The sequence below is a fragment of the Phascolarctos cinereus genome, unplaced genomic scaffold (assembly GCF_003287225.1).
Source record: "Phascolarctos cinereus isolate Bilbo 61053 unplaced genomic scaffold, phaCin_HiC Scaffold_4;HRSCAF=312, whole genome shotgun sequence".
Taxonomy (NCBI): Eukaryota; Metazoa; Chordata; class Mammalia; order Diprotodontia; family Phascolarctidae; genus Phascolarctos; species Phascolarctos cinereus.
This window is the reverse complement of record NW_027555847.1, coordinates 209,432,553-209,454,437: the sequence shown is the minus strand read 5'-3', so window position 1 is coordinate 209,454,437 and position 21,885 is coordinate 209,432,553. Positions and strand designations below refer to the sequence as shown.

The 21,885-nt window shown below is 38.8% G+C and overlaps 1 protein-coding gene across 3 annotated transcripts in view; it reads right to left on the bottom strand.

Moving 5' to 3' along the window:
* Positions 1 to 21,885, bottom strand: part of ACSM5 (acyl-CoA synthetase medium chain family member 5) — a 58,033-nt gene that overhangs the window by 6,657 nt on the left and 29,491 nt on the right. For 2 of the 3 annotated variants that reach the window (XM_020965344.2, XM_020965343.2), the window contains 9 exons: positions 17,683 to 17,890; positions 12,992 to 13,135; positions 9,844 to 9,997; positions 7,689 to 7,768; positions 5,949 to 6,072; positions 3,907 to 3,987; positions 2,670 to 2,771; positions 994 to 1,121; positions 776 to 875 (listed from right to left, as the gene is read on the bottom strand). In XM_020965344.2, the coding sequence (XP_020821003.1) occupies positions 776 to 875; positions 994 to 1,121; positions 2,670 to 2,771; positions 3,907 to 3,987; positions 5,949 to 6,072; positions 7,689 to 7,768; positions 9,844 to 9,997; positions 12,992 to 13,135; positions 17,683 to 17,890 (1,121 nt within the window). The remainder of the gene's footprint in view (positions 1 to 775; positions 876 to 993; positions 1,122 to 2,669; positions 2,772 to 3,906; positions 3,988 to 5,948; positions 6,073 to 7,688; positions 7,769 to 9,843; positions 9,998 to 12,991; positions 13,136 to 17,682; positions 17,891 to 21,885) is intronic. The other variant, XM_020965346.2, reaches the window with a different exon arrangement.

Sequence of the window (21,885 nt, the reverse complement as noted above, 5' to 3'; positions counted from 1 at the left end):
AATCTTTATTAAATGCTTGTTGACTCACTATACAAAACTCAATTTATGTCAACTCCTCCATGAAGCTTTCCATGATTCCTTAAGTCAACTATGAACTTTTTCTACTCAGTCTTACAGCCCTTTATATGTATCTTATTTATTCACTTATGTATCATTCTATTTGTATAGCATGTGCTTCATATCTCCTTCCTAGACTATAATCTTAATAGGGGCAGGGACTGTCTTATCTAAATTTTTGGCCCAATGCAAAAAGTAAGTATTAAATAGATATATGTTGAATTGAACTGAAAGTGCCAGGAATTTAATGTTAATTTTTTTGGTTTTTGCTTTAACACTATACATTTTCAATGAGCAGGGGTAAAGAGGTTAAATAGACATACCATATACCAAAATAAGCTGCAAATTGATAAGCAAGTTTAAGGTAAAGGGTTAAATTATTCAAAATAGCAGAGAAATATCTTTTATATCTTTGTTTTTTAAAGAAAATTCATAATCATAAGCTAAAGGAAGCCACAAAAGAATGATGATTAAGTAAAGACCTTTTGCACAATCATAAGAAACATGGAATAGTTTTTTTTGGGGGGGGAATTGAAAATTGGATACAAAAGGGAAGATTTCAAACGAAGGAATGAACCTCTAATGCTGGAATTTAATATACTGACACTAGGGATTTGGGATTAAGTGAGAGGTATTTGGGGACAAGTAGACATCTTGGTGCATCACTTGACATATGCAGGCCCCTGATGGAGCTTCAGTCTGGAACCTGCTACATTACCTCTCCCCTGATGGGGTCTGGACTGCTGACCACAGCTGACTCAACAACAGCAGGATGTTCCGACAGGGCGCTTTCTACTTCGAAGGGTCCAATTCGGTAACTGGAAGAGAAAAATGGACCTTTTCAACATGCACTGTCCCAATGTTCGACCCACAACCCACCATCATACCTAAAATCCAGAGACCCAGGAAAAGAAAAGCACCAACCAACATCTTTACCTTGAAGAATTGATCACATCATCAGCTCTTCCCTTAAACCAGAAGTAACCATCTTCATCCATATGGGCACGGTCTCCAGTGATGTAAAAGTCCCCCCGTCTGAAAGAGGCTGTTTTCTCAGCATTGTCCTGATCATACATAATAAAAATTCAAGAAAGGACACCCTTGGCATGACTCTAAAGTGTTGGCATACTTTTGCACTGGGCTGATTAATGCTGGCCAAGTTACTGTTCAAGTAAGTTCAGGCAGGACAGTTGCTCCCCTATGCTGGTGATCTGCTTGTTTTAATAATTAACAAAGGGTAACCAAGACCCAGAATTGAAACTGCTGCTGTGTGAATATCTAGTCCTACAACAGGAATTCTTAGTAGGGAATAGTTATCCCCTGAAACCAGAGCATCATAAAATAGAACAAACTTTGAGAGATCACTTAGTTCAGCCTTCTGTCTCTAGCATGTATGGCTGTCTCTTGAAGGGAGGAAGTCTGGTACAGTGGAAATCAGAAGCTGACTTTGGAATCAGAGAACCTATCTGTGTGACTGTGTAACTTTATGCAACTTTTGGGCAAGTCACATACCTTCTCTGGCACTCAGTTTCCTTATTTGTAAAACCAGGGAGTTGGACTAGATGATCCTATGTGAATTAGCGAAGCCTATAGGGAAGGGATAGGCCCCTTCAAGCCGTAAATCTAACATCTCCCAAAGGAAGTCTGGGGTCAAACAGAGCAATTCCAGCTCCTTTGACCAGGAACTGTTTGCTTGAGCACATGCACATAATTCTTAAAAAAAAAATTAATCCTATATTAGCAGAAGTTCTAAAAAAAATTTTCAACATGTGAATAAGCTTATGAAAAATCACTTAAAATCTAAGGGAATCTAAAGAAGTAAGGGAAATGACATCAAAATAATGTAGCAAACTTGGTGAAAAATAGTAAAAGATAGGAATAGTCAGTGTTGGAAGGGTTGTTAGAAAACTTGCACACTGCTGTGAATTGGTCCAATCCTTCTAGAAAGCAATTTGGAAATGGCTAAAATTTTCATACCCTTTGACCCATAGATCACATTGCTAGGTGTATACCCCAAGAAGGTCAAAAGAAAAAAAGAAAGAAAGGTCCTGTATTCACTAAAATATTTATAGCAGTGCCTTTTCTTTTTATAGTAACAAAGAACTGGAAACAAAATACATGCCCATTGATTAGGAAATAACTAGTATGCCATATTATGGCATATGAATACAATGAAATATTATTGTGCAGTAAGAAATTATGCATATGGAGAATACAGAGAAGCATGGGAAGATTTATATATGAACTGATGCAAAGAGAAGTAATCAGGAGGAGGAAAGCACAATGCAAATGGAAAGAACAACACCAAAAAAGAAACTGAACACTGTAATTATAATGATCAAACTTGGCCCTGAGGAAAAGAGAAAAAAATGTACCTTCTTCACTTTACAGGGGGGAGGGGAGAGGGACAATTATGGGTGTGAGATATGCATGTGCTAATGTGTTAGTTTTGTTGAACTATCCTCTCCCACTTTTCCCCTTTGTTATGAGGGGCAACTCTTAGGGAAGGACAGAGGGGAGGGATATGTGTATATGAAGTTAAAAACAAAAGATATAAATAAAACTTTTTGATTGTTCCTAATGCCACTTATTTACAAAACAAGTTTACTTACCAAGTAGCCTGTGAAGAAACAGAAAGGCTGCTTTGGCTTGATCCTGATGCCAATGTTACCCTCTTTTCCTGGAGGAAGGATGTTGCCTTCATCATCTACAATCTGGGGTGAAGAATGAGGCACAAAGGCAACTAATGGGCTTGGGAAAATCAAATGCTCCTACAGACCCAGCATAGGTGCACTCAACATAAACTCTGCTTTTAACGACAGCAACACCACCAACAACAACTTATATCTCAATTGTGTTTGGTTGTTTACAAAGTGTTTCTCCTGCAATAATGCTGTGGGGTAAGAAGAAATAATAACACAGTCTCGTAGGGACCTGCAAAGCCATCTTATTGTTTAGTCGTTTCAGTCATGTCCAACTCTTCATAACACTATTTGGAGTTTTCTTGGCAAAGATATTGGAATGGTTTGCCATCTCTTTTTCCAGCTCATTTTACACTTGAGGAAACCAAGGCAAAAAGGGTTAAGTGACTTGACCAGGGTCACACAGCTAGTAAGTGTCTGAGGTTAGATTTGAACTCAGGAAAATAAGTCACCTAGCTGCCCTGTGAAGCCATCTTAGACTAACCCAACGAAGAATTCCCCATACAAGGTACTTAACAAATGGACATCCAGTTTTTGCTTGAAGAGTTCTAGTGACAGGTAGTCCAGTACCTCTCCTAGGCAACCTCCATTTTGCATTTGGATAGCTCTAATTCCTTAACAACAAACCTTCCACATATCATTCTGTGTTTTGCCCTCTGGGCCCAAACAGTCATATACTTCTTCCAAGTGACAGCCTTTCAAATACTTGAAGACAGCTATGATGTCTCCCTCTAAGTCTTCTCTTCTCTATATCAAACATATTCTTCAATGTATTCACATGACCATGATTATTAGGCCCTTCACCATCCTACCTACCCCAATGATCTCTGGTCCATCAATTTCCTTCCTATAATGGCATCCAGAACAACACTTTAGATGTGGTCTGATCAGAGATGAGTACAGTGAGATTCTTCTTTCCCCAGTTTTCAACATACCTAAGATTTCAGTAGTTTATTGTCTCTATTTTACATTGAGTCTCAGAGACAGTAAATGATATGGTCATAGAGTTAGTAAATGAGAGCATCAGTACTCAAACCTAGATATTTTGACTGTCAAGTCTGGGGTGCTTTTTGTGCTGAATCTTAGACCTGTACATCTAATTCTCTCTCAAACTAACCCCTATCTAGTTGGGACATAAGTTTCTTACCTGGACATCATAGGGTGGAAAAGCTTTCCCCATGGAACCTGACTTGATTTTCATACCTTTTTGATTGGCACAGATCAAAACCTGGAGAGAAATTAATGCCAGGTAAAAGCACTTGCCACATATGGTGTATTATGTTGTTATTGGAGATTGTTGGTACCACTGATATATTTGGATATGTTTTGTCTATCTTGTTGAGCAAAGTGTGTCTCCTCTCTTTTTAAAGTATCCCACCTCACTTTTTGAGCTCCTCTCTACTCTTCTAGTAACCCTCTTTACTCTTCCTCTAGTTCAATGTCTTTTTGAAGCCCCAGGTCTTTCATATCTGGAAAGTTAAGTTATTTGATAAATTCATTCATGCTAGGGAAACATGCTAGAAATGTAATAAGCTACTCTTCCAAGGACATTTGCATTTTAAAATAGGAGAGAGTAGTGCTTAACCACAACAAATAGATTCCTAATGGTAGAATTTCAGACATATTGACATTGCTGTCAAGGAGATACTTGATAAGGACTATTTACACATAATAATAGAGTTGTATTTCCATAAATCATATATTTCCATGCCAGGAATCTAGACTAAGAAAACACATTTTTGTGTGTCAGTTATCCTAATCCACACAGAAGCACTTACTTAGGCACCTCAGGAAATAAAAAAATCTAGATAGAAGTACAATCCTGGATTTCTAATTGTTTTCTCCCACTAGTTGGAGGTCAAAATTTGGTTGTGACATGTATATTGCATAGGAATTAAATGTATTTTTATATTTAGTCAGTATTCTATGGTCCCAACAAAGTTCTGTTGTCAGGGGAAAAGGAAAATATATAAGAAAAACATAGATTGACAATACCTTCAAGGCATGGGCTTATGTGTCTTTTGCATCTTATACAGTGCCTAGAATAGTTTTGGACACAGAGTTGATGCCAATAAATACTTGCTGATACATTAGCATAAAATAACTGGAGAATGAGATGATGCTAAATTACCAAGCAGTAAGTCAACAAATCACTGCTTGGTCAAGTAGCATTCATTAAGGAAAGAAACATTTGTTATGTACCTGCTACATGCCAGTCACTGGGAGTTCAGGAAAGGGAGTAGTGAGTGTGGGCTGGAATAGTTGGAGAAGACTTGATGGAGAAAATGACATTTGAGCTGGTCCTCAATGGATGGGTAGGATTTGGACTGGTGGACAGGGGGAGGAAAGGCATTTCAAGTGAAAACAGCATGAGAAAACAGAGATTTAGGAATAATATGGTATAGTCAAGTTGCAGTGGGGAAACTGGTGTCATGTTGGAAATAAAGGATTAGTTTATATTGGTAAAATAAGACTAAGTTATGGGGATCCTTGAAAGCAAGATAAAATAGTTTAAATTTAACATGGAGGGGCAATATAGAACTATTTTTGCTTATTGAGCAGGAGAGTGACATAATGAAAGCAGTGATTGGGAAGTCTGATAGTGGTGTGTAGGATGGTTTTGGAGCAGTAAGGGATGGGGGCAATGGGACCAGAGACACTATAACACTAGTAGAAGGAAGAATGGGACAATAATCCAGGCATGAGGTGATGAAGACCTTGACTAGGTGGATGGTAATGGGTAGGAAAATGAAAGAGTGAATGAAAGATATTTCAAGGGAAGAAACAAGATTTGATAATACAATGGAGAGCAAATGGAGAGCAATGGAGATAAAGATGGTGGCAAAGTTTCTAGTCTAGGAGACTGGGTGAAGAGTGGCATCACTGATAGAAATAGGATAGCTGGAAAGGGGTGAAGGTTAGGTTTAGGGTTAGTGCTATCTAAATGTAAGCTATTATGAAGATAAAAGAATGGAATCTGAATGGTGAAATTCAGGGCAGTGAAGAGATGGAAAAATTATTTTAGGGATTCAAGAGATCATAGTGTAAGGCCAGAACTGATCAGACCCATCAGTACTCAGGATAGGAAGGGCTGGGGAGAATTCTAGGGTCCAGAAATGTTTATTCAGAATCTGAGGGAGCCAGTGGGACCATCTTCATTTGAGGTTCGAGGATTCAGCGGCAACTTACAGTTTCAGACTGGCCATAGCCTTCATGCAACTCCAGACCTGTCTGACTCTTCCATTTTTTTCTCACGTCAGGATTGAGGGTCTCTCCTCCTGTTACACAGTGCCTCAGGCTCTTAAACTTGTACCTTTGTTGAGGAGGAAAAGAAGATGGCTCTAGTTAGGGACTTAGTATGGGATGCATGCTATCCATGATGATAGCATGGGATCCTGCCCAAACTTGACTAGATGTAACCCCTCTGGGTCCCCATCTGCTGACCTTTAAAGATTCTTGAATCTCCAGCTTTATAACCTATGAGCTTGCTGCCTAAGGAGGAGGTTAAGACTATTGTTGCTGATGAAAAGAAACAGTTTTATGAATAATAAAAAAAATCCCAGCAGACAATATTAAAAAAACCAAAACCCCACTTTTTAGATGTGTGGCAGCTAGGTGGTTCAGTGGATGGAGCAATGGCCCTGGAGTTAGGAGGACCTGAGTTCAAATCCAGCCTCAGACACTTAATAACTGTGTGACCCTGGGCAAGTCACTTAACCCTCTTTGATTCAGTTCCTCATCTGTAAAATGGGCTGGAGAAGGAAATGGCAAACAACTTCAGTATCTTTGCCAAGAAAACCCAAAATGGAACAGTACGACAATACCACAACATTTTAAAAATAGGAATCATACAATCACAAAGTTGGAAGGGTATTCCAAGACCATCTAGTTCAATGTGTTTCAAGGCCAGGAACATCTTCTACTGCTTTTTAATTTGAAACTTGGTGAAAGTCACATGCTGGACCTCAATTTCCTTCCCTATAAAATGAGGGGATTGCACTGAACATTCTCTAAGTCCTTCCTAACTCTTGATCTATGGTCCTTTCCATGATATCTCTATGATCTTCTCTATGAGCTTCAGTGAAGACTTTACCACAGGGATCCTTTAAATAATATGCTCCACCAGTGAATCTAAAAGTTAAGATTCAATTTACACACATTTTGCATGGATCTAAAGTGAAGGCCACTTGTGTATATTTTTATTTAGTGGGGGTATGGGTCAGAGCAACCATTTCAATTACTCTTTTCCTACGTATTGCATGAGCAAATTATTACTGGAAGAATAGGATTATTAAAGGATTATCAAGGATTCAACAATGGTGTTGCCCCTCAGAGCAGGCAACTCTTATGGGAGGTAATACACAAAGAGCCAATTCAGAATCTACTATATATTTGTGGAGCATTCACAGAAGTTACACTTGTTACAAATGGCATCTAAGGAAAGAGAAGAGGCACCCCATGAAAAGTTGAGGTTAGAAATTTCAGAAGAGACAAAAAGGATCCTTTCCCTGTTGGCTAACTCGAGGAACCAAAGAGGAAGTACCTTCTATGTGGCCACCAGGGGAAGCAATGATTTGTTTGAAGTGGCTCATCTTTCATATACCCCAAATAACACCACACTGGCTAACATTGCTGCTTTGTGCACTCACTGGCTGTGGCTGAGAGGTAGATTTCTCTGGGCAAAACCTTATAACAGAACCCACAACTTTGGCCTCATTAGTACCATCGAAGCCAATGGAACCATCCTAAAAAGGCTCAGTCTACAGGAACCCTTTCAAGTTGCTCTGAGCCACTAAAAGATGGACACAATGCAGGTCAGTTCTCTGAGGAAACTGGGGTACGTATCTTCAGGGTGTCCTGAGTGATGTCTGGTCCATTCTGTGTGTGTGCGTGTGCTGTGTACAAGTAATGGAAATGGAAAAGAGCTACCTGGTCAAGTCATGTTGTACAAGCATCTGGAACATGGTTGGAACACAACAGAAGGTGGTGATTGGCATTTGGCAGAGTGTCTAAATAGAAAGGAAATATTGAAAGGTCACTAAACCTTGGGTCCAAAGGAAGAGTTGGCTAGGTTATCTTTATCAGGGTGCCAGAGGCAAGGATGATTGGGATGGGTCCCTTCTCTATATCCAGCCAGTGTGGGTACCAACTCTTCCGTCAAAACCTTCTCTCAGTTGCTGATTAAGGAGCAAGGTAGTTGACTTTTGTTTTTATTTCCCACCCTTTTTGAAGATGTATTAAGGAGGGTGGAAAGCATAAGAACAGGAAGGAGAAGGTATAGCAGTCAAAGGACCTGAGAATCCACACATTAGATACTTTAATCCTGGATAATTGAGAGTTGTCAGTTGGGGTTCTGATTATTGCAGATAAATATCGAGCCTGATATTTCCTTGCTGGAAACTCCTTTGGTGGGGAGGTCTAATGAAAGAACCCTGGTCTGGAATACATGATGCCTGTGCTCTAGTTCCATTTGTCTCTGGCTTTCTGTGTAACCTTGGCAAGTCAATTTCACCCTCTAGGCCTCATTTTTCTTATGTTCAAAACGATTGGGTTAGGCTAGATCTCTAAAGTACTTTCCATTAAGACTAAAGTCTTTAAGGTACTTTCCAGTAAGTTTCAGACCCAGGACCCTAATTTTCTGTATGACTCTCTGATCCTACATTGCTTTGTATGTAGTAGGTGCTTGATAAATGCTTGTTGAAGTGAATTTACTTGAATTACTCATTTTGAATTGTGGAATGACAGGAAATAGAGTTCACCAAGGAAAACAGATATACATTCTTATACCTTGATTCCATTCTTCCTGTGGATGGTCTGCTTTCTTCCATCCCCTTAATATAAGGATTTGTTCTGTGAAGTTTGGATTCAGTCAAAGGGCCTCACTTGAGGACCTGGAGGGCCACGTGTGGCCTTGAGGCTGCAGCTTCCCCACCCCCCATCTTGGCTCTTACCTATGTCCCTTTCCTCTCTGTAAATACATATTCATTACTTTCTAAGACCTGACTAAAAACTCCCCTGCTTTAGGAAGCCTGCCTGCAAAGGCAATTTCACACAAAGGAATAAAACCCTCTAGTCTCAGAGAATGAAAACTAGAATTTTTAGCTGTTCTTTGATACTTAGTGGTTTATATAACTTATTTTCCTCATCTGTACAATCTGAGGCAGTTAGGTGATATAGTGTATAGAGTTCTAGGCAAGGAGTTAGAAAGACCTGAATTCAAATTTGACCTCAGACACTTACTAGCTTTGTGACCCTGAGCAAGTCACTTAAGCTCTGTTTGCCTTAGCTTCCGCAAATGCAAAATGAGGATAATAATAGTGCCTACCTCACAGGATTGTTGTGAGGATCACATAAGATACTTGTAAAAACTGCTTAGCACAGTGCCTGGCACATGGTAGGTATTTATAGAAATACTTATTCCCTTCACCTCTCTCCAAAAATGGAGATACTTGTATCCTCTATTTCCAAATGAGATAATATGTATCAAATGCTTTATAACAGTGAAACCTTATAATAATGTGACTCATTATGATTACTCCTTCACTGAATTCCTACTCTGATGCCACTATAGTGCTGGGGTGACTATCAGCATCTCACTTAGCCATTACTCAAGGTGTGGAAGGGAGTGGCTTTGCATTAGTGAGGGGGCTATTCTCACACTGATCAAATCAAGAATCCTTGAAGCACTAGATTATCACCATTATTACAAAGGGACTTAAAACGTGTGTTGACTAGGGATCATCATAATTCACTTTTACATGGACTTTTAATGTTTGTAAAGTGATCTACATATATTATCTCATAATATTGACCCTCACAATAACTCTATGAGGCAGCTACTATAGACATTATTGTCACCATCTTATAGATGAGCAAGCATCTGAGATAGAATTCAAACTCAGGTCTTCCTGTCTCCACGGATATACAGTATTCTGTCCACTTCTCTATGGAGATCAAGGTATCAGTTTGTCTTTACTTATGCCTTTTTCCATGGCTCCTGCAGCTTAGTAAGTCTGATTACTTTCTCTCCTTTTTCCCCATCTAATTTCAATAATCCAATAAATAAAGCAGTTTCTGTCTTTACATTCAAGATCACACTGGTGTCAGTTTTTGGCAGCTGGTGGATAAAAAGGCAGGCTCCTGTTATACAAGTAGAATAGAAGGTCCAGGCAGCTTTGACCCAGCCTGTGTCAGATATGTTCCAGAAGATGTCAGAATCTGATAAGTTTGTCCACTTCCTGCCAACACAGAAGAAGAGAGTGTTTGCTTTATAGCAGTACAGCTGTAGAGACCATCATTTACTGGTTGTGTGACCCTGAGCAATGCAATTAATTTCTATTTCTCTTAGTTTCCTCAACTGTAAAGTGGAGATAATAATAGCACCTACTTCCTAGGGATACTGTGAACATAAAATGAGTTGATACTTGTAAAGTGGTTAGAATAGTGCCTGGTTACATAATAGGCACTTAATAAATGATTATTTCTTTCCTTCTATCTCTCAAAAGGAGATTCAGAAGGGCTGGGAGCACAATGAGTGTTCAGCAAATACTTGCAGAGTAATCCTACAAGTGAATGGCTCTTGAAGTGCCAAAAATGTAATATCAGACATAGAGAATCATGACCCACCAAGATACCTCCCACATGCCATGCTTAATACCATCTTGGGGGAAAATAATTTAATATTTAAAAGTTGATAGGCTCTGAAGCAACAACATGTTTCAGCTAGAAATGGGTTTCAAATATTATTTAATTTATCCTTCTCCCCCCCCAAAAGGGAGAACACTGAGCTCTACACAGAGAAACTGACTTGGTCAACGTTATTGCATAATTAGAGCAGTGATTGTGTATTTGGCAGAAATGCAGAATAAATATTGGCTAGCTTCATCCTGATTCTTAATCTTGCTAAGCAAATCTTCTGAGGTAATATGCACAAAATCAGATAGCTTTTGGGGGGTCATGACTGAGGGAGTGGGAGTGGGCTCAATTTTATAAGCTTACCTAGGATTTCTGGGTTTTTTTGGGGGGGAATAATCTAATACTGCAAGGCTACACTGAGGATTTTTCACTTCCCACCTCACCCCCTCCTCAAAAGACTGATTGGATAGCTACATTTTTCTGATGTGACTTTTACAGGACAGGCCAATTGATTGGCTATAAGTGTTACATTACTGAGCGTAAGCTTCACTAACGTGTTGCTTAAATGGTGTAAGGCACTAGACTGGGCTGAAATCCTGACTCAGACACTTAGTATCTGTGTGAAGTTGAGTGAGTCACATAACCCCTCTAAGATGTCACAATTTGCTCATTTGTAAAACGAGGAAGTTGGGCTTGACGGTGCCTTATGTCCTTTCCGGTATAAATCTACGATCCTATGGCATCATTGTGATGGAGGGTTGGATTTTATAGCTTCAGTATCTTTTCGGGTACTCAGATATTACTCTCCCTTCCCCCCAAGAATAGACTCAGACTACAGACTATTGGTCATAGAAATATCCCTGATTGCGCTGATAGTGCTGATAAAGTTGTTACACATGCTGCGATGAAAGCATGCTGTTGGCAAAATAAGTATTGTCTAATATATTTCCTGAAATAGCAATGCATTCCAACATTATCACAAAGCGAGCTGTCTGGGAATTATTTAGTAAACACTGTAATGATGACAGTGACCAAGAATTAATGAGAAAGTTTGAGGCCTTCCTGGTAAGAGATGTAGGGACTGGAAAAAAAAAAAGCAAGCTGGCAAGCTTGGAGCAGCAGCTAGGATGACGTCTTCAGCAGCGTGGTGCAGTGATGGCATCATCCTCAGTGGTACTGGATGGAGTAGAAATAGTCAGGGAAGGGACTGCAAGCTAGACAGGTAAATGGTACAGTAGTTGGAGTCAGGAAGATTAGAGTTCAAACATCAACTTAGATACTTACTAGTTATATGACCCTGGGCAAGTCATTTAAACTATCTACCGCACTTGGTTGTTGTGAATGTCAACTGTGACAAAATATGAAAGGTACTTTGTAAATCTTAAAGTGCTATATAAATTCTTCATGTTCTTGTTCTTGTGCTTCTCCTCCTTCTTCACCAACTCTGTTATTCAATATAAAAAGCTATGGTCCATTTCAGAGGAGCATCTCTATCAAATGAGGACATTTTGAATTTTGAAAATTTTGAATCCTAGTTGTTAGTTACATGCTACAGGTGTGATTCAAAGGTGGCATGGGCCTGAAGTAAAAAGATAGATGTTGTCTCTAATAATCTTGGCGAATTATTAGAATGGCATAGTAGATCTATTTATGACATTGTACATACATTAATAACACATTGGTCCAAGGCTATAGCATTTGAATATATGTGAATGCTGAATAGTCAGTTTGGTATTGGGGAGAATTCCAAAGATAACTGTGAAGTTTCTAAAACTACCTCCCAACAAGAGAGGAAGAGATGTCTCTGACTTTGTGTTGAAGATGAAGAAGCTGCTGCAGAGAGCCACGATCAGGAAGCCAGGGCCTATGAGCCGCATGAGGCTGTCTCAAGCACTCAAGGAGACTGTTCAGGATGTTTTGCCGTAAATTCATCTATGTCTGTGTGAACAAACTATTAAGAACTGATATGACTGGTCCAACAAGAAGAAGAATGTGTGAACAAGGAGACCATACTAACTAACAAAAAAATATAGCCCTATAGAGGTCCAAGGCATCTCAAGTACAGGCTACAGGGACTAGAAAAGTTGAACTAGAGATTCCTGGAGAATCTAAGGGCCAGTATGATGAAAATTATTTGCAAGATGACTCCTCCCTAAGAGACTATGGACTTTGGGATCACTGTCACACTGATGTCAACATCTACCTAACAATGGCTCACACTGGTCTTCCTTTTCACCCTTTCAAGTGAGTCTTCCTTCCAGTTTTATTGCCTTTTTCAGATTTGGAGACTTTTTGTTAATATCATCATAGATCTAGCACTGGAAGGGACCTCAGAAATCATCTTGTCTAACTTCCTTATTTTTAAAAATAAGTAAACTGATACCCAGGGGAGATTAAGTGAATTGCCCAAAGTTTTATAGGTGGGAAGTATCAGAGATGGGATATAAACTCAGTTCTTTCCACTTTCAATCCCGTGTTTCTCTCCCCCCCAACCCCCCAGAATTGTTGACCTAGCACAAAACTGGTGATTTCAACTAAGCTATCACTGGGGTTATTGCTACTCTGATGTTCATCTGCCAATACATCCCCCACTATACCTTGCACAGGTGGCAAAGCCCAATCCATAGCTGACTTGGGTATGTTCCAGCATCTTGGGTGAACCTGTGGTGCCACTGGTGAAGTAGATGACCAGTGGATCTCGACTCCTAGTCTTCACACAGTTGTGTTCTTCAGGTGCCACGCTAAAAAAAAGAACAAACACGCATATTCATGCAAATTACCATAACTCTCCCTTCTTCTCTCAGGTAATTTAAAACTATTTGTTATACAAACCTTGGAGGACTTGAGCTCTGGGTGCTTTGTAATATGAACCTACTACAGAGCCATGTTTTCCCTGAAAGATTACTTTGATTCCTAAGGCTAGATCAGATTTCTGTTCAACATTAAGACCTCCCTTTGGGTAGAAGTTTCCACCCACCAGCTTTTTGTGCAAACAGGCCATATATAGAAATTTCATTCCCCTTTGACTAGAGTTATGATAACAGTAGAAGATCTTTGATCACCTACCTACAATAAGCTGAACTGTATCTTAAAAATTAAAAATTTGCAATAAGATTTATATTTTAAGTTATCCCCTGAGGTGGGATGAGTTTATAAGTTCTCAGTATTGAAACAATCTCCAAGTTTTATTTAGGCTGCAGAGGAGACGCGGTGACTCTTTGGAGAGACAGACTAAGTATTCTTCAGGGAACACTTAACAATCTCTGCCCCATAGCACTCCAGCTTTCTTTTTCACTACTCTCTTATATGAGTTCACTGCTCCATCCAATTTTTTTCTTTCATAAAGTTTTAGTTTGTATTGACATGTTTTGTTTTCATATCATCTTCATTTTCAAATATATTCCTTGCCCATACTCTTCCCTGTAATTCACCCCTTATAGCAAAGAATAAATACAGGGGGGAAAAAGCAGTTCAGTCAAACTAACTACTACATCAATTAAGTCTGACATTATATGTTATAATGCTCCACAACTACAACTACTACAGGGTCCACTACCCTGTGCAAGCAAGAGACAGGGATTGTCTCTTTTCTGGAGCCAAGCTTGGTCATTATAATTGTACAATATTCAGTCTTTCCAAGGTTTGTCATCATGGTGTATGTTGTTTTTTTGGGGGGTCTGCTTACTTTATTCTGTATCAATTCACACGTCTTTGTATGCCTCTCTGAATTCTTCATATTTATCATTTCTTATGGCATAGCAATATTCTTTTACATCTGCAATACAATTGTTTTGTTATTTCCCAGTGTACGGGCATAAACTTTGGTTCTAATCCTTTGCTACCGCATAAAACGGTGTTATGAATATTTGGTATATATGGGATGTATTTCCCCCATAAAATATAAATTTTATGATATAAAATATGTCTTATGTATAATATACATATTAAAATACTTTCAGGCATATATTTCTGTTTAACTTCATTGGGATATATGACTTGCACGTTACTAGTCACCTTTGGATCTTTGGGTAAAAGAATGTGGCTATATTTTAGTCTCCTTTTTTTAAAAAAAAAGCATAATTCCAGACTGTTTTTGCAACATGATTGAACTAATTCTCAGCTCTACCAACAGTGTACTTGTATGACTGTTTTCCCTAGCCCCTCCAACATATATGATTTCTATCTTTTTTAATCTTTGCCAATTTTCTGGGTGTGATATAAAACCTTAAGGTTTTTTATTTGCATTTTTTATTATTAATAATTTAGAGCAAACCTTAGACACACTATTTACTATAGATGGAAGTGTAAATTGATCCAATCATGGGGGGGGGATTGTTGGTTTTGGGAGAGAAAATTACCAAAGTGTTCATATCCTTTGACCTATTGGGTATATGTCACAAAGGAGTCAAAGAGAGACAGAAAGGCTCTCTCTCTCTCCCTCTCCCCCCCTTCTCTCTCTCTCTCTCTCTCTCTCTCTCTCTCTCTCTCTCTCTCTCTCTCTCTCTCTCTCTCTGTATCTCTCTCTTTCCATATATATGTATATGAACACTTTTTGCAGTAACAAAAGACTAGAAATAAAGAGGGTGCCCACAAATTAGGAAATTATTGGACTAATTAATAATAGCATTGTATAGTGGTTTAGGTTTGTAAATATCTCATTTAGTCCCATTTTGTCTCAGTTATCATATGGTATATGAATCTTATGAAATACTACGATACAAATGTGATTTAATATATGGAATTTAGAAAAACATGGAAAATCTTCTCATTACTATAACAGAATAAAGCAAATACAACTAGGAGAACAAAATATGCAATGGCTACAATAATGCAAATGAAAATAATGCTAAAAGCGACTAAAGCCTGACTAATTCTAATGACCAGTCTTGATTTCAGAGAACAGATGAGGAAATTATAACTTCCTTCTCTCAGTAGAGAGGTGGACTATAGGTGTGGAATGTTGTATGTGCTATCAGACAATAGATACTGTTGGTTCATTTTGTTTTAACTTTTTTCTTTGTTACCAGAGAGGGTTCAGTGGTTGAGAGGTGTAATATGAATTAACTGTGTTGTAAAAACAAAAGGCCTCTAAAAAATTGTTTGTTTGGTTTTTTTATGAGGCAGTTGAGGTTAATGACTTGCCCGGAGTCACACAGCTAGTAAGTGCTATGTGCCTGAGGTCGGATTTGAACTCAGGTCCTCCTGACTTTAAAATTAAAAACAAACAAAAACGAAAAACAGGGCCTAAAACAAATTCCTCTCCTCTCTCTTCACTCTCCTATCTCCAAGTACAGCATTTAATAGAAATTTGATAACAAGACCTCTAGCACTGCAACAGTGTATCAATTCAATTAAAATATCTAAGTGCCAATAGTATGCAAATACAATATATTTATGTATATACAGTATATTTGTTATTATATATTAATATATTGTATATCATATATAATGTTATATATTATTATATATTACTATTATATATACAATATACAAATACAATAGTATGCAAAGCACCATGCTAGTCAGGAGAGACAGAAAGCCAACAACCAGAAACAAGAAATAGTCTGTGCCTTCAGGGAGCTTACTTTCTATTTTTTTAGGCTCCTGATATCTCTCCAATCAGAGGTAATTATAATTTTAAAAGGATTAATTATAGAAAGGGCTAGGGAACACCATTGTTGGATGTGTCAACCAGTTCTGACCTGTAGTTTCTAACTGCCCTTTCTCCTGGACAGAGACATTTCCAAGGCTGCAATTTCGTTCTTTTAACCTCTTATTGCCACTCCCTTCCTCCAGAAAGCTGTTCTGCTGACCCTCTAGGTAACCTTGGCCTTGTGCCTTTGCCTCTGCTGGCTAGCTAAAACCAATCCTGTGGTTTTACCCACTGTCCTATCTACCTACATAGTTGCCCCTCCTGAGTGCACCTAACTCTTTGTTGTAATTCTCCTCTCTGGGCTTCTTTGTCTGGGATGATGCCCCAAATTGCGATTCCTTCATCCTGAATAAAATGCCTCAGTATTATTTACTGACTCAGTTGGTCTGAGTTTTTTATACTTGACAGATGGCAGTTTTGTTTTTTTAAGTTTTGAGGCCAATCACACATTATTCTCCTGCACATTCTCAGCACACCTACCAAATAATACTTGCTGTTCCTCATCCAAGACATGACATTACCAATCTCTGGATCTATGCGTAGACTGTCTGCCAAGCATGGGATACTCTCCCTTTTCACCTCTGCCTCTTAGAACACCTGGCTCCTTTCAAGGCAAAGCGCAAGGGCATATCCTCCAAAAGACTTTTCCTCCAGTAGAATATAAGCTCCGTGAGGGCAGGGCCACTTTTTTTTGGTCTCTGAATCCTCAGTGTCTGGCACATAATTGGCACTTGACAAATGAGTATTGAATTAAATTGAATTGTTGGTTATGATGTGGATATAAATGGTACCCTACAGGTTAAAGAGAATATGAAGATTGCTTTTCTAGTACTTTGTTAGGCCCCTCCTGAGCTCATTCTGTAGTTCATTATGTAACTTGAGAACATCCTAAAATCCTTTTTCCCTTATCTTGAAATATGATGTAACTTCCCCTTATCCTGGACCATAAAATTCCTTGTCTCCCTCATCCTCTCATAAAATTTCCCCCATCTTCCTTATCCTGTACTTATCTTTAACCACCATAAAACCCTAAAACTACATCGTCATTCTGAACATCTCTATATAAGCTTAGCTCCCCACCACCAATACCTTTTACTCAGCCCCATTGCTACAGTAAAAGTCTGTGTGCTTTTCACATTAATAAAGTTCCAGATGGCTAAAAGAGAATGTCTAAGTGAATTCTTGCACACTTGAACTGCTCTCATCTGACCTCAACAGTTATGCCCATTCATATGACAGCCTTCTCAGTTTTAGCAAGCTTAAATAGCCATTTTCGTTGAAGGAATAAGTTCTGCTGAGAACTAGTCCAGTGGCCTTGGACAAGTCTTCTAGTCCAAGCAGAATTTCTACTCTCTAGTTTTGTATCTAAAATGCAGATGGATGTGGTGAGGGGAGAGTTTGGGGAAAGGTGGCTGAACAAGATGGTTTCCAAGGTCCTTCCTGGTTTTAACATTCTAAGATATGTGAGAGAGTCCCTAGCTTGGCCGTCTTTTCTCCTTTCCCTTTTCCTTTCCCTTCCCCTTCTCCTTCCCTTCCTTTCCCTCTCCTTCCCCTCCCCGTTTCCTTCCTTCCTTCCTTCTTCATTATGTTCTCATTAGGAGGTCGGATTACTGTCCCAAAAGAATCACAACTCACTGGCATAGTTCTCTGAAGTTCAGCCAACCAGGCCGGCTACTGCCAGAGACGAGCACTTTTGTCCGGAGGGAAGGACAGTCAGCACTAATGGTGTCCACCTGAGGTGCTAAGGAGTCATTGGTAATGATGGCTTTGGCACCAGATACCTGCAGTCGGTACTGGATATCCTTTACAGTTAGCTGAGAGATTCCAGGGATCATGACAACCCCTGAAAAAAAGGAAGAAGACAATGATAATTTAGAGAATTAATCATTTTACTCCACAGTGAAACAAATGAGCATCATGGTGTAGTTTGGACAGCACTGGGTTTGAAGTCAGAAGAGTAGCCTAAATCCCAATTCTGCAATTTATTGAGTGATACTGGTCAAGTTACTTCTCTTTTTCTAAGACCTAGTTTCCTCTTCTATAAAATGAAACAGTTGTACTAAATCATCCCTAAATTCTTTTTTAGCTCTAATTCCTATGTTCATAAATGCCAGTAGATATTTGGAAGCCATTCTGGGTTTTTTTTCCCAATCCAGATCAACACTTTGAGATCAAACTTCAGTAGGAGCTATATTTTCATTTGAGGCAGCTGGATAGCATGGTGGATAGAGTACTTGGCCTGGAAGTCAGAAAGGTCTGAGTCTGAATCCAGTTTCAGATACTTACTAGCTATATGATCCTGGGCAAATTACATAACCTCTGCTTGTCCCAGTTACCTCATTTATAAAATGGAGATAAAGATATCACCTCCCCGCCACCCCCCCCCCGTTTATGTGGGGATCAAATGGGACAATAATTGTAAGGTGCTTATAGCACAGTGCCTGGCATACAATAATTACTACATAAATGTTAATTATTATTATATCCTTGGGGCAGCTAGATGGCACAGTAGATAGAGGTCCAGACCTGGAGTCAGGAAGACTCAACTTCATGAGTTCAAATCTGGCCTCAGACACTTACTAGCTATGTGACCCTGGCCAAGTCACTTGACTCTGTCTCAATTCCTCATCTGTAAAATGAGCTGGAGAAGGAAATAGCAAACCACTCTAGTATCTCTGCCAAGAAAACTCCAAACAAGATCATGAAGAGTCAGACAGGACTCAACAACAACAACAATATTACTCTTATTTTCCTATTTCAAATAATGTTGGGTGCTAGCAGTGCCATGACAGCAGCAACCTTCCAATAGCACTTCCTCCTTTCCTAGAAAATGGCTTTGTTCAGAGTAGGTGAGTCAGTTGGCATCACTCTCGTACCAATCTTAAAACACAGATTCAAGATTTCATGAATGTGCATATTTTACTAATGCAAATCTTAGCTCTAATCCACCCTCCACACAGCTGCCAAAGCACAGGTCTGGCCATGTCATTCAATAAGCTTTCAGTGTCTTATGAATTCTAGGAACAAAAAGCGAACTCCTCTGTTTTGACATCTGAAACCATTAACAGCCTGATTTCCTCTTTTCTTTCCAGCCTTACTATCCATCTCACTTTTTGATACACAAAATGTTTTGATACGTCTGACTCTCCATCCAAACTGGCCTGTATACTGTTCATTACAAACAGGACTCCATCTTTCATGCCTGTGTATTTGCGCTGGCTGAAATGCAGTCTCTCCTGACTTCTGCCTCAGATTCACTCATTTCCTTCAAGGCTCAGAGCAAGTGCCACTTTCTATATAAATGTTTACTTGATCTCCCTAGGTGTTAGTGCCATTCCATTTCCAATGGTGCTGTTCCTTGGGAGGAACAGGAAAGAATTTATATAGAAGGTGGCGCAGGGTAACTTTGGGACATAGTCTTTCTATACACACATATGTGTATGTATGTGTGTGTATACATTATATACGTATATATATGTATGCATATATATACATATATATGTATACGCACACATATATGTGTACTATACACACATTATATTGTTGTTGTTCAGTTGTTCTCATTTCTTTGTGACCTCATTTGGGGTTTTCTTGGCAAAGATACTGGAACAATTTGCCATTTACCCCTCCAGCTCATTTTACAGATGAAAAACTGAGGAAAACAAGATTAAATTATTTCCCCAGGGTCACATAGCTAGTAAATGCTGGATTTGAACTCAGGAAGAGGAGTCTTCCTGACTCTACCTATTATACCACCTAGCTGCTCACTACTACTACTACTACTACTACTACTACTACTACACACACACACACGGTCTTTGCAATAATATTTTTTATTCCTGGATACATATATTCATATACATACATATGTATATACATGTGTATATACACGTATAAATATGTGGGTATACACACATACATATACATGCATATGTAGACATACACAGACATATCTACACATATACATGCACACATACCTATTTATGCACATACTCATATGTGTGTGTGTGTATATATATATAATATATATATATACTCTACCTTCCTATCTATCTATCTATCATCTCCACCAGCTAGACTGTAAACTCCTCATGGATTAGGCTTGTTTCACTTTTGTCTTTGGAAACAAAATGACTAGCACAGTGCCTGGCACATAACAGATGCTTAATAAATGCTTTTTGATTGATGGATCAATTGATTTCAACCCAGCTATACCTTCTACTTTATACATGGTCCTTAGGAGCTATTATAGCTAAAACAAATAAATAAATAAACCAACCAACCAACCAACAAACAAATAAATGAATAAATAAGTTAAGCGCCCAGGGAATTCTCTGAACTAAGTTAGACGTTTTGTTTTGGTTTGGTTTGTTTGTTTGTTTGTTTAGTAAGGCTGGTTTTTGGAGGACATCTATACCCAGGCCTGTTGTACTTGAAACTTTTCTGTTTTGATAGCACTTGCAAGAACTCATGCTGGGCTGTCAAAGTCTTTGCAAACTGTATTGGTCCTAAATTAGGATCTGTGCCCAGATCAGATGTGATCACAATGGAATCTAAGAAAGTCCCAGATTTCTAGGAACTAGAACTATTATGGAGGATATAGATAAACTGTGAGTTTGGGAGGAACATCTACTCCCACAGAAAAGGAACCAAGGAAACTGAGCTACAAGTTTGCACAGAGATCCTAAGGTTGTATTTATTCTCCTTACTGTCAGCAACAGGATGAACATGACTGATCCTATCTTGAAGGAGGCTCCACTGTCTTAGAGATTTCCTGCCAGTGCAGAATAATATATTATTCTGATAAGATTAACTACAGAGAAAATATTATTACACTGGAACAAACTAGATTTTAGCAATTTCTGAGACCCCAACATAAACACATATTCCCTATTTCCAATCTGTTGCAGAATGCTGCAGATTGTCTATATACTCTAAGCAAAGGTAAAAAGCTATAAAAACTCAATCCATACTTCTAGCTGAAGCCGCTGATAGTCTAAGTGGTCTTCCTTAACACACTAACAAATTTGTTTTACTTTCAGTCTGGCTACTTCCTTTAAGTCCTGCAGACTTCATGGTGGGTGAGATCCTCTTTAGACTCTCATGGAATCTAGGATGAAAAACTCCCATGACAATATGGTTCAGCAATGGAATGACTAGGAATTTCCAGAAATTCATAGACTTTTCCTAAAATTTCCTAGAAAATTCCTAGAAATTCCCTAGAAATTTCCCTAGAAATCCCTAGAAATTCCCCTAGAAATCCCTAGAAATTCCCAGAAACAATGACTCTGATGACCACAACCCAAGATAGTGAGTGTGTGTACAAGATAAGATGTTTACCCAAAGGTGGTTACTGGTTTACTTTATGACTTCAGAGGGATTATAAGAGTTATTTTCCCTTTAATTTTGTCCATAAGAATGCCAAACTGAAATCATGATTGACTTTTAGTAATATACTGCTCCTTGTATCTCTTTTGACAATGCATACAGAAACTTTCACTTCAAACATATGTCTCCTTTGAGAATCTAAGTCTTTGCCATTCTTTGAATTAGGCAAGGATTTAACGCACGTATGTATGAAACATCCATGTCATGTAAATATTTCTTCTTTCTTGTGGAGGAAGAAATATGTGATTCCCACCCTCCCTCCCCACCCCCACCCCCACTTTATTCTGCAAAAAAATTTGCCCTTCTTATCCTCCTTGCCCAGGGAAATAGTAAACCTCTTGAAGATTTGGCCAGAATATCCATAGAAGTGTTAGTAACTTTGTCAAAAACAAAGACAATTGGCCTCAAGGTTCCTTCTTAAGCAGTGGATGAGAAGTCAGATCTAACTTA